This window comes from Pan paniscus, chromosome 7 (genome assembly GCF_029289425.2).
Source record: "Pan paniscus chromosome 7, NHGRI_mPanPan1-v2.0_pri, whole genome shotgun sequence".
Lineage (NCBI taxonomy): Eukaryota > Metazoa > Chordata > Mammalia > Primates > Hominidae > Pan > Pan paniscus.
In genome coordinates this window covers 141,209,975-141,222,388 of record NC_073256.2, presented here as the reverse complement: position 1 = coordinate 141,222,388, position 12,414 = coordinate 141,209,975, and the positions used below count along the sequence as shown (strand labels likewise).

The 12,414-nt window shown below is 34.7% G+C and overlaps 1 protein-coding gene across 28 annotated transcripts in view; it reads right to left on the bottom strand.

The window, feature by feature from the left end:
- FAM91A1 (family with sequence similarity 91 member A1) overlaps positions 1–12,414 on the bottom strand; it is a 203,298-nt gene that overhangs the window by 25,376 nt on the left and 165,508 nt on the right. For all 28 annotated transcript variants that reach the window (XM_055116917.2, XM_055116909.2, XM_055116912.2 and 25 more), the window contains 11 exons: positions 12,295–12,362; positions 11,615–11,728; positions 10,305–10,395; positions 9,841–9,903; positions 5,797–5,903; positions 5,254–5,292; positions 4,632–4,744; positions 3,763–3,878; positions 3,004–3,116; positions 2,627–2,713; positions 626–758 (listed from right to left, as the gene is read on the bottom strand). In XM_055116917.2, coding sequence (XP_054972892.1) covers positions 626–758; positions 2,627–2,713; positions 3,004–3,116; positions 3,763–3,878; positions 4,632–4,744; positions 5,254–5,292; positions 5,797–5,903; positions 9,841–9,903; positions 10,305–10,395; positions 11,615–11,728; positions 12,295–12,362 — 1,044 coding nt within the window. The remainder of the gene's footprint in view (positions 1–625; positions 759–2,626; positions 2,714–3,003; positions 3,117–3,762; positions 3,879–4,631; positions 4,745–5,253; positions 5,293–5,796; positions 5,904–9,840; positions 9,904–10,304; positions 10,396–11,614; positions 11,729–12,294; positions 12,363–12,414) is intronic.

The following is a 12,414-nucleotide window of genomic DNA, read 5'->3' as shown; positions in this document are numbered from 1 at the left end:
ACTGAATCCAAATCCCCATCTGGGTAGAAATTCTGACACCATCAATTCAACTGAAGTTTGGGAACCCCCAACTATCACAAAACTGAGAGTGCCCAGTAGGGCAACAGCTCCATTAAAGTTCATCAATACCTTAAAATTGCCGCTACTTCTTTTACTCTTTAAAAAGAATTATCTATTTCCTTTTTAAAAGTAAAATCTTTTGGTAAGTATTGCAGTAGCATTTGAACAGAAGGCTCCTCTTTATTCTTTTCATTATGATGGAATCTTTCATTCTTGAAATTTTATGCTTCCTACATTAACTAAAATTTTGCCCTTGTTCACCCCTCAGAGCTGATGCCTGTTCTAAATTCCATCCAGCTACTTAAATAAATTAACACTAACACTTTTGAAGGTATTGAGCAGATTTAAATACTACAAATGTTAGTGGCACATGAGAAAAGTAAAATAAGGTTAAGAAACAGTTAACAAGCAAGAAATTCACAAAACAGGCCTCTAGTTATAAATTCAATACGCTATCTACACAAAATACGTAAGTGATGATTATATAAGTGAGCATGATCTGTTTAATTTCTTAGAAAAAAGTTTCATATGATCATGTCTTCAAAATTAAATATATTTATCATACCATAATTGGGTTGGTCTGGCTGTGCAGTTTGCGCAACTAGATCTTTGTTATGACGCAGAAACAGTATTGTGTTTCTCAGAGTAAGTGCATGATCAAAGTATCTCTGTGCTTCTCCTTCACCAGTGCTCTGAACCTAAACCAAGAGAAAATAGATTTTTGCAACAAAAATACCACTTTTATGCCATTCACTCTAATAATCATATAATAGAGATATAAGAGATTATTCAAAAGTAGTAAATCAAAAATTTGCCCAGGCAATACCGAAACAAGTTATTAACCTCAGTCTTGGTTGAGTTCCCAATTTTACTACATCTATGAAGATAGAAATTACTTCAACTAAGACTAACAATTTTAGCAATTGAATAATGTTAAGTTATAGCATTATATGTTACGTGTTCCATATGATTCAAATAGAGTGCTTAAACAACTCTAAAACCCGTATTCTGCTCCATCTAGGAAAGTACTCCAAGGTCACCAGTTTTACCTATAATTCTCATAACTTTGTTCACAATTCTGTATTACCAGTTACAAGAGACACTGGAGTCTGTGATTCAACATAGCTGTTCACCATTGCTGAACACACAGCTTAAATTCACTCAACAAAGATTTACTTAGTGCCTCCTATGGACTATGACCTCCCTAGGAGATAAGGATAGAGTAATGGACAAAACCCCTGCCTTCACTGGCCTTATAGTTTAATGCATGCTCTTCTGAATAAGTCTGAATAAGTCACCTTTTAATAAGTAGAGACACATATCCCAGAAACAACACAGAAAATGGAATGATAGGTCTACCAACGGGAAAATAACTAAATCAGATTTGCATACATTTAAAAAATCAATCTTAATCAAGATCAAACTACTTAAAAAATAGCTAAGAATCCACTTTAAAAACTAAACCTCAGACTGAAAGGCTTTCCCAAGAATGACTTTGTGATGAAAAAGAACATAGATTTATGAGTAAAAGAGCAGAAGTCAACTTGCAATTTGCTACATTTGATAAAAGACTAGCTGAGGTGAAAAAAAGATAAAAATCAGAAAACCAGAACTTGAAATGTGCAGTAACATAGTAAGAAATTTATTAGTAAAAGATAATATACAATAAGAAATGGGGTTAACAAATAAAGAAGCATGAAGAAATAAATGGCAGTATAAAGGTAAAAGTAAAAGAGACCAATTAATAGCAAAGGATTATCTCACACATATTTCTGCACTAATAAAAGTAAAAATCCTGTGGAGTAGGAGCAGTGAAAAATGTTACAGTCTTTTTTTTTTAAGATATAAAGGAGTTGCAGAATCACCACAAATTCTCTAAACAGCACATTTAAAATACAAAGTTCATCATAAAGCACAAAAGGCACCAAAAGTATTAGTCAAGGAACAGATTAGGCACACAAACTATTTGAATACAAAGAGGCCAGAATAAAATATCCGAAGAATGAAAAACACCAATAAAGGGCAATCAGATTTATTTAGAGCTAAGGAAAACTAGGGCTGTACTCACGGGGAAAAAGGTGGTTAAGAGCAAATATGGCTGAAGTCTTCAAGATGCTAAAAGGGATAGTGAGAGCGGACATAAATATGATACCCAGGGACATTGTTCCAGATTCAAGGTAAATGGAACAAAAACTTCAAATCAAACTGCTTAAGAGGTGATCTTAGAGAGTCATACCAGAAAAAAAAACTGAAAGGCTATTTTAGCAAAAATTCAACTTAAAAAATTACAGACTAAAATTTCTATACCCCATTTCTTCATTATCTCAAATTATGTTAAGAATTAGACGAGGTAGACATATCACTTTAAAAATCACAAAATCAATTCACCCACTCAATATGTTTAAGTCTAAATGACTGTAAGAGTACTAAGTTGGGGAATGAGGTAGGAACGAGCAAGAATACACCGAAAGCCCATCCAAATCAACAGACTGTATAACTGGCATTCTGTCAAGAAAGGACAGATTCCAAATGCCCTAATATCCCCTTACATGCAATCTACATTTACCTTTTCTAGTTCTATAAGAAAGCTGTCCAGAGACTCATCTGAGAGTTTGCCTACTTCAAACATTGTGACTGCATGACTTTTCAAGTTCTGAAAAAAAGAAACAAAATATTAAAGTTCTACTTCTCCCTTTTTATGCTAAGCATAATATCTAATATTTATATTATCCTTTCAAATATATTTAAACTTAAGGATCGGGGGGTGAGGGGCTAATTCTTCCAATTACAAAAGGACCTTCCCTGAAAGTTATCATACTCCTCTAAGTCAGTTGTGCTTTGGGAATAAATGTAGTACTTTAAAAAAGATATAAAAGCATTAAATTATTTTATATCTAGTATTTATTTTAAACACCTTCATATTTAAACAAGAATTGGGCTTACTGGTGAAAGATTTCCCATCATTAAGAAGGCAGTAAGAGTGGAGTCAAACAGGAATGCGATGCGCTTCGTGTGTCCTGTAGACAGACTCAGGCTGCTTACGCTGGCTGTGTCAGCTGAAAACACCATAATTTAAAATCAAGTAAATGGAAATTATTCTTTGCTTACCATTTGGAGTGAAAGTATTTCATTTCAGCTTTATTTGATAACCAGAAAGTACATAATTTTAAAAAGGCACTATTATAGCCATAAGAAGTTCCAGCCATACCTATTTTGAAGCGCAAAGAATATTAAAAAGCATTTAACCCTAGGCCTTGTCCACTATGCTGTGTTTCCCTTTGGGCTTAGCCTCACTATTCTCTCGGGCTGAAATGGCTTTCCTTCCCTGACCAGCTGGCAGGCTCTTCTTCATTCTTAGCTCAAATAACATCTTCTCTGTGAAGGCTTCCCAAACCTCTCTAGCCAATTAAGGGTCTCTTCCTCTTTGCACCCTACAAGCATTATAATTGGTGCCCATGTTGTAATTTGTTTGGTCGCATTCCCTTCTCTCTCCTTAGACTTAATTCTTAGAAGAAAGGTACCATATTCTTGTCAATTTTATACACCTAGGACTTAGCACAGTGCCCAAAATATAGTGAAACACTCAAAGACTGCATATTGAATAAAATCTAAAATAAAATTAGAAGGTAACTGTAAGAGTGTATGTTTGGACATGTGCCGTACCTACAGACAGACTCTATGTTAAACTGAGTTACTGCTAACCTGGATCTTCTTGACTATTTGTATCAGTGTCAGTTGCCGATGAAGCTTCTTGTACAGGACTTCTACTTTCCCCTCCATCCCATGACAAGAGCATCTTCTGTGGATCTAAGGTACTCCTATTAATGAAGAATGCATTTGCTTTTTAAAAATCATATAAATGACCTTACACTAAAATATCTACTGAAGTTAAGACTTAAATTATGAACAATCCATCAAAATCCAGTCTTATATTCAAGCCCAAAATTAAGACGCAGCCCAAAAATGCTCTGCCTACATACAACAAGGGTTCTTAACTAAGATCCACGGATAGGCTTCAGAAAATTCAAGAACCCTTCAAGATTGTATGTAAAATATTTATTTGCTTTTTTTCTGGGAAAAGCCTTCTTAGTTTTCATTATATTCCAAAAAAGATCTGTAACACACACACAAGATTAAAAATCACTAATATAAAGGGCTCACCTCAACTGACAGGTTGAATAAATAAAATTTCTGGGCCAGGTGCAGTGGCTCACACCTGCAATCCCAACACTTTGGAAGGCCAAGGCGGGTGGATCAGTTGGGGCCAGGAGTTCGAGACCAGCCTGGCTAACATGGTGAAACCCCACCTCTAACAGAAACACAAAAAATTAGCTGGGCATGGTGGTGCACACCTATAGTCCCCACTACTCAGGAGGCTGAGGCATGAAAATCGCTTGAAACGGGGAGGTGGAGGTTGCAGTGAGCCGAGATCGTGCCACCGCACTCCAGCCTGGATGACAGAGAGAGACTTTGTCTCAATAAATAAATAAATAAATAAATTTATGTATGTAAAATTAAATGTCTTTTCAAAAGGAAACTCTAATATCTCATACTGAATAAATTTAAGTTACTTTAATCTGTTTACGGATGGAACATTCTTCCATGATGAATGAAGTTGATCCAAATTAATTACTTGTCCCTTCTTATGGGCAAAGCCCAATCGGCAATACATTGAAACAGCATTCTGAAAGGAATATAAAGGAAACTAATTAGCATTTAAAATAAACTAGACATCACAATATTTGTAGAGAAAAAATAGTGTAATAGACTAATAGTGATTCTCAAACATTTTCATCCCGTAACCAGAAACTATTTTCAGTAGACCTGCTCCTCCCTTGAAGTCTTCATAAATGTATAGGAGGGAATGTTTCCAACTCTCTGGCCTTGCCCTCCCTACATCTACCCCTAATGAAGCAGGAGTTGTTGCTTTAACGGACCTCACTACAAGATACTGCTTGGGCTGCTTCTTGCATGAGTGCTCTCTTTTCAGTCCATGTGTTTGAATCCCAATTTAGGGCCCCTTATCCTGCTCTTTCCTGTCTTTGCAAGTGCCCCTTTACTGTGCACGTTCTCTCAGACAGCTAACAACAATCTCAATGTCTTCGTTTCTCAGTAGCTTATCAAGATAAAAATCTACTAGTAAAATCCACTCAGTTATCACATCACCAGTAAATGAGTATAAAAATAACATACCTTAACCAGGGATAAGTCAATCTCAAGGACATTTGCAAGCTAGAAGATAAAATTAAAATTTATTTTTACATTCTTAGAATTAACAGCACATTACACAGTTGTAATAGACCAACATAATCATAATCAGCAAAATTTTAAGTTATGAATAATTAGAAGACTGAATAAATTTTGAATTCAGAGCTTTCTTCTTTCCCTATCTCTAAGGTCCTTATAGTACAAATCCACGGAGTGACCATAACAATTTAAGATTCCTTACTCTTTAATTTCGTCTCATTTAAAATAAAATTCCTGGATAGATCAATATAGTCTACAATACTTTAGTACAAAAAGTCATATAAAAAGTTAACTAAACTATAAATTATTAACTTAAATTTTAATATACATTTATAAGAATGTTAAGAATAATGACATTTAAGTGTAATAATGGTATGATCTCCCCACATGGAGATTTTAAAAAGATACTACCATATTAAATAACTTTACTTACTTTACACAAACTTGCAATCTTGAGGTTATATTTTCATGAGACGTTGTCAAACTTACCTCTGCAACATTTGTGTGCTCATCTATTGAAACAAATATCTTATAGAGTAGAGTTTCAAAATAATCACCTTGCACTCGATTCATTACAAAACCTTCAAGAGGTGGAACTAAAACAAACAGAAGAGATTTTTCTCAGTGACGCAAATTTTATAAAACAAGAAAGTATAATTTACATATCTAATTAAAAAAAGAAACCTCTAACTTAAGGACTGAATGCAGCTTTTGATTTATTTACCCACTCCATAGCAAGTTTTCTGAAACTCTACAACAATACGTACACAGAGAAGACTCTGAAGGTAGACACGAAATCCACAGAGTTCATTTAATTCACCATGGAACTCAGAGTTACTGAGACAGGTAACTCAGAAATGCTGGATGACATGGACTTGGTAGAAGGGCGAGGGAACAGGGGCTGCTTCAGAATGGGGGAGCCTGCAAAGGGTTTCTGATACATGTGTTTTTGATGCCTCATAGGCAGCAGGGGTGAGTGGGCCAAAGCTGAAAAGCAAATGACTGCAAGGAAGAGTTGCTATGCTATATGAAAACCAGGTGGATGCAAAGTATTGGCTCTGTCTCCCCATCAACGCTACTCCATCCTAAAAACGGAAATTCATCTGCATGACCATCATGTTTACCAGAAGTCACTGGGCTAACTCGTTCTTTGGGGCTTTCTTTTCTGGTATCCTCCCCAGTGGGCCTCAGTGGCAACAGGGTCAAGATCCCCTTTAGCACAGTGGGCAGCCCAACCATCACTCTCCACCTGCATGTTCATTCATACTCACTTCTATCTCTTTGGTCCAAATGTTCTAATCTGATTTACCAAAGTGCTCTGCCCAGCCAATAAAAAACAAGCTCTATGCTTTCCTTTGCCATTCTCCCCTGTGGGTACATTTACCCTGAAAATATCCTGAGAAGGAGGAATGCCTAGGCCATAGTAGCATTTGGGTATCTTTATGTCCCCTGGCCCTAATATCATCTAATTGTACCCAAAAATTTAAATTATTCCTAATAGTGAAAAATAAGACAAAATTCAAATGGTCAAAATTAAGACACTGAAAAACTACAATGTACATACATCTGAGGATAGGTTATTCACTTTACAGATCTGGCTCATGTCATTTTCTAATTTAGTACTACCTATATTTCTAGTCATCTAGGTACTTTTAATGATCAATGGTTTCTTTTTAGAAATATTTTAGAAATCCCATCTTTGACAACATTAATTATTTCCCTACACTATCAGCTATGTAAATAATAATAGCATTTATTGAATGCTTACTAAGTGCTAGGCTATTACCAAGTACTTTATATACACATTTTCATTTAATCCTCCTAACTCCGTGAGTTGTACAGTAGTATAATTACCCCTATTTTTAAATGTATCTATTTATTTATTTATTTATTGAGACAGGGTCTCACTCTGTCACCTAGGCTGGAATGCAGTGTGGGGATCGTGGCTTACTGCAGCTTCGACCTCCCAGGCTCAAGCAATCCTCTTGCCCCAGTCCCCCAAGTAGCTGGGACTACAGCCACATGCCAACACGCATGACTAATTCTTTTCATTTTTATTTTTGTAGAGAAGGGGTCCCTTTATATTGCCCAGGCTGGTCTCGAACTCCAGGGCTCAAGCAATCCTCATGCCTTGGCTTCCCAAAGTACTGGGATTACAGGTGTGAGCCACTGTGCTTGGCCAGTTACCCCCTATTTTGAGAGATAAAGAAACCAAGGCACTATGAGATTAGAAATTTTCCTAGGCCAAAATTTGTATCTAAGCAAAAAGAGTAAGGTGACTCTACATGAAGAAATTTGAAACAGTGCTAGCATTTGTCCAAATGCTATTGGTTATCCAAAGAGAAGAAAAATAAGTTGAACCCTTATTCCACATCAAATATGAAAATAAGTTCCAAACAAACTGCAAATTTAAATATATACGACAAAAGTTCTCAAGAATTTTCAGACTATTTCTATATTCTACAGGTATTCCATTCAAGCATAACAGAAATCAGGAAGCTATAAAAGACACAAAATACAGTTAGAAAATTTGATGAATAATGGAATAAATTTATTTAATAACAGAGCCTTTCATGATTACTCCCTTAAAAGTATTTCTGATCTCCATTTATATTTATATCACCAACCATAGTGCTTGTTTGTTTTGTTGTTGAAACGTATCTGAAATGCCTCTTCTGAAATCACATTCAGGTATTATTTGTACTGAATTTGATGCCTTCCACGTTGTCAAAACTGTTTTTATGTGTTTATTCTAATTTGGGGAACAGCCAAAGAGGTAACATGGTGACAAGGGTAAGTTCAGCAATTATCATCCCATGGGTCTGTCTGTACCACCAAATACCAGCAGCTACTAAGTGAAGTATGGTAGAACACATCAATGTAATGGGGCAGCCATCCATCTGGCCCTTCTCTGACTGCTTTTTTCAAATGAATTTAGTTCAGCCATAAGTAATATTAAAAGTTACTCTAATGTGAGTCAATGTTCAAACTGACAGTCAAACTGGACTGAAATGAACTAGTCAAAGACTAATCTTTTTATTAATAGGTGGATCTCAAATGAATCAACGTCAGCTTATCTGATGACAGTAGGCACTAGAGTAATACTTTCATATTTTCCAACTGTGACAGGAAATCACAGCCACCTCTGTCTTCAGAAATCATGTCCTTGTCAAATCTTTCTCATTTTAAAACTAGTATTTTGTTACGGCATCAACTATACAAACCCAAATTAGTATTTCCTGTACTTTTTAAGGTATCTTTCCAAGCTTAAAATAGGATGCAGGCCGGGCATGGTGGCTCACGCCTGTAATCCCAGCACTTTGGGAGGCCGAGGCGGGCAGATTGCTTGAGGTCAGGAGTTCAAGACTGGCCTGGCCAAAATGGTGAAACCCTGTCTCTATGGGTTTTACCTGTAGAGTAAATTAGCCAGACGTGATGGTGGATGCCTATAATCCCAGCTATTTGGGAGACTGAGGCAGGAGAATCGCTTGAACCCAGGAGGCAGAAGTTGCAGTGAGCCAAAATCATGCCACTGCACTCCAGCCTGGGTGATAGAGCTAGACTCCGTCTCAAAAAAAAAAAAAAAAAAAAAAAAAAAAAAAATTCACATATGCACAAGGTTTAAAATGTGTTATTAAAGAATCACAAACATATGCCAACCCAAAGGTCTGGACACACTAGAGCATGATATCTTGTCAAGATTCAACACTGATATAAAGAAGTATTTCTGTAATAAGCCCTATCACCACTAATTTGTTAATATTAGGGTCATTCTCTGAAATTTTTTGACACTTTATATTTGATTACACAAATATTCAATATCTAAGTATAATAAAACATAAGAACAATAGTTAAAAGATATGCCACAAGACATACTTGTAACATATAACCTGAACATAGTAAGTGCTTCTATAAATTGGTAAGAAATCTAACCTATAGAAAAAAAAGCATCACTCTGTATTCAAGGATATTGAACATATCAGTATTGTAGTGGCAAAAAAACTGGAAATAATCTAAATTACCAGAAATACAAAATGGTTTAATAAATTGATAAAACCATAAAGCGTATGACAAATATACAAGGCTCTTAATATTGGTTTAACTTGGAGAAGTAGGTAAAGGAAGAAGGGAAAAGGAAATAGACAAAAAGACTACAGTAACATGAAAAAATAATGCACTAGTATGTTAAGTGAAAATGAACATACAATTCTATGAGATTACTGAACACATGTAAAAACAGCTACACACTGAACAAGGATTAAAAGGTAACAAAAATTTATAAAAATATTGATTTGATTTGGGATTGTTAGAAATTTACCTTGGGTTTCTATTATTTTAGTGTAGTATGTACACCAAATACAAAAATGAGAATAAAGAATTTAAGTAAAACCAACATACTATGTTAAAATGTAATAACGAAGCAATATTTTTCTTGAAATATCCTAACATCTAAGATCCTAGAACGGATGATATGCAATGCTTAGCACCTGATATCCATTCAAAAAACAGTGAAAAATGTTAGCACGGACTTACCTGCTATACAACTGTCATCAGATATTGGTACATCCAGATAAATAAATCCTTTGTTATACAAACCTAAAGAAACAAAAGTACCTTGTTTTAGATGGAACACTACACAACAGTGGTTTTTTAAAAAAAAACTAATTCCTGGCTTTCTGTAAAGATTCTTACAAATGAATGCTATGTGACGAAAGAAAAAGTAAAATAGAAGAGAAAAAGAAAGTTTTTAAATCTCGGTTTCCTGCATATACTCTGAAGTACAAAATTTTTCTTATCATTCAGTTGCATAAATTTCTAGTGTATGTGACTAATTATAGCCACACTGGAAAACAAAAGACTAAGGTCACATTTCAAACAATAACATGCCTTAGAAACTAGTACTATTTGTACCTACTTGATAAGTAATTGCTAGTAATTATTGATGGTTTAAAACAAGTTTTTATGTTGACAAAAGACCATTTCTACTAACCACTTACTATGTACTACATTGTAATCTAGTGATCCAGAGAGTTGAGGGCCTGAATCGATGATCTTATCAACAGCGCATTTCTCAGGCAAAGTGCATATCTAAGAAAAGCAAAATATTTTTAATTAAGTTCTGTCCAAATTAACTAATTCACAAGTCTCCTGAAATTTATTTATGTTGAAACCAGTGATTACATGTCATTAGCTCAAAGAACTACATATTTATCACTCTATAATTCAAACAAAAAACTGTGCACATAGCCATCAATTAAGGTGCCAAAATATGCAACATACCAACAGAATGTAGAGAACAAACTTACTGTAAGTACCAACATTTGCTGGTTAGTAATATTTGTTCCTTGTGATTGAATTGGAATTAGATCCATCTGCCAATTCAGAATCTCTCTAGCCAGAAATTTAATCAAACTCCACATGAATATTGTCAGTAACAGGAAAGTTCACTAGCTTATTATGATACAGTTTGAGAGTTCCATTAGGAGGTACTTTAGACTGAAGTAAAATTTCTAAGCCTTCCACTCAATGGATTTAGTACGTACCCTGGAGAAAATTAAATGCAGACTAAAAAGAAGCCCACATACTCATTTACATTGCTTCAGCTACGCATAAATACAACCTGGTCTCTAGGTGCCCTCATTACTCCACTCCTTTCCTCTAAACCAATATCCCTTCTAAGATGTGGTCTGACCACTGGGAATATCAACTCTCTTGATCTTGACACTATCGCCCCATAAAAGCACCTATCACTTCAGTACAACAGTTCTTTGCAGTGATTAAGAGTACAAGTTCCATGGCGAACTGCCAAAAAATCCTGGACCTTTAACTACCACTAAGACATGAGCTGTTACTTAATTGTTCTGTGCTCACTTTCCTCATCTGTGAAATGGGGGTACAAATAATACATACCTCTGGGGCTGTTATGAGAATTAAGTAAGACAATATAAAAAGCACTTGTAATAGAGCTTGGCACATCTAGTACACAGCAGGTATTCAAAAGTGTTAGCCAGTATTATTGTTGTAGGTAGCTGTGGCATCATGTTACTTTACATGAAGCTTCTATCTAATTAACATCCCCAGATAACTGTACTTGAACCAAGTCAAGTCTCCCTCACCATTAAACAGTATCTCAAAAACTCACCAATATTCTAGTCTACTAAGATCATTTTTAAATTTTAAATTTAAGTTTCCTTTTCTTCAGGAAAACAAAATAATGTTACTTTTTAAAAAATTATAAGCTATAATTAAAAATTGTAAAATAAACTAAAAAATAAAAATTCTATGTTTAACTTTTAAAGATTTCTACCTTGATGTCATCTTCTGTGATATAGCCAGCCTGCACCACCCACCACGCCTCTATGGCAATTTCCACTGGCTTTATTGGTAGAAGATCACGGGCTGTTTTCCTTCTGAAGAATTTCTGCAATGGTACAAACACTTGAGAATTTGCAATCTAAAACTACCACTTTCTTCTTTCATCAATCATATCATAAGATTGTTTCTAATGGACTAAATAAATATCTTCTTAAAGTCTTCATGTTTTAAAATCTTAACAATTCTAGATATTAACATATTGTATGAAGAAAGTCATTCTTAAATTGTTTCAAAATAAATTGTTTCAAAACACTAATTGTTAAATCCAGATTTACTTCCAGAAACTCAAGTGAAACCCAAGCAGTGAAAAATGCATTTGAAAATGCAAACACTTCTTTCACCCACTAAGTGAACTGTACAAGTAGAATGAGCAAATAAAAAGACTAAGAGAACAAAAATAATTTTTAAAAATAAATGTTTTATGCATTAAAAATTTTAAATAATCATTTATGCTATAACCTAGAGAATACTGAGGAGTTCTTTTTGTATTGTTTCTGTGTTAAGTACATTTTATTTGGTCAAAGACATACAATTCATTATTTCTACCACTTAAAAAAACTAATCAAACCGTGTGATGAGCCCAAAACAATGAAAAAGAAAGTACTAACTTACTTTTGATGATCTACACTGATTCATAAGATCAATATACTGGTTTCTTCCTATGCCAAGAAGCCTTAGACCTGAAAAAAAGAGTCTTTCCTTTAAAAACATTTAACATATCTTGAAATCTCA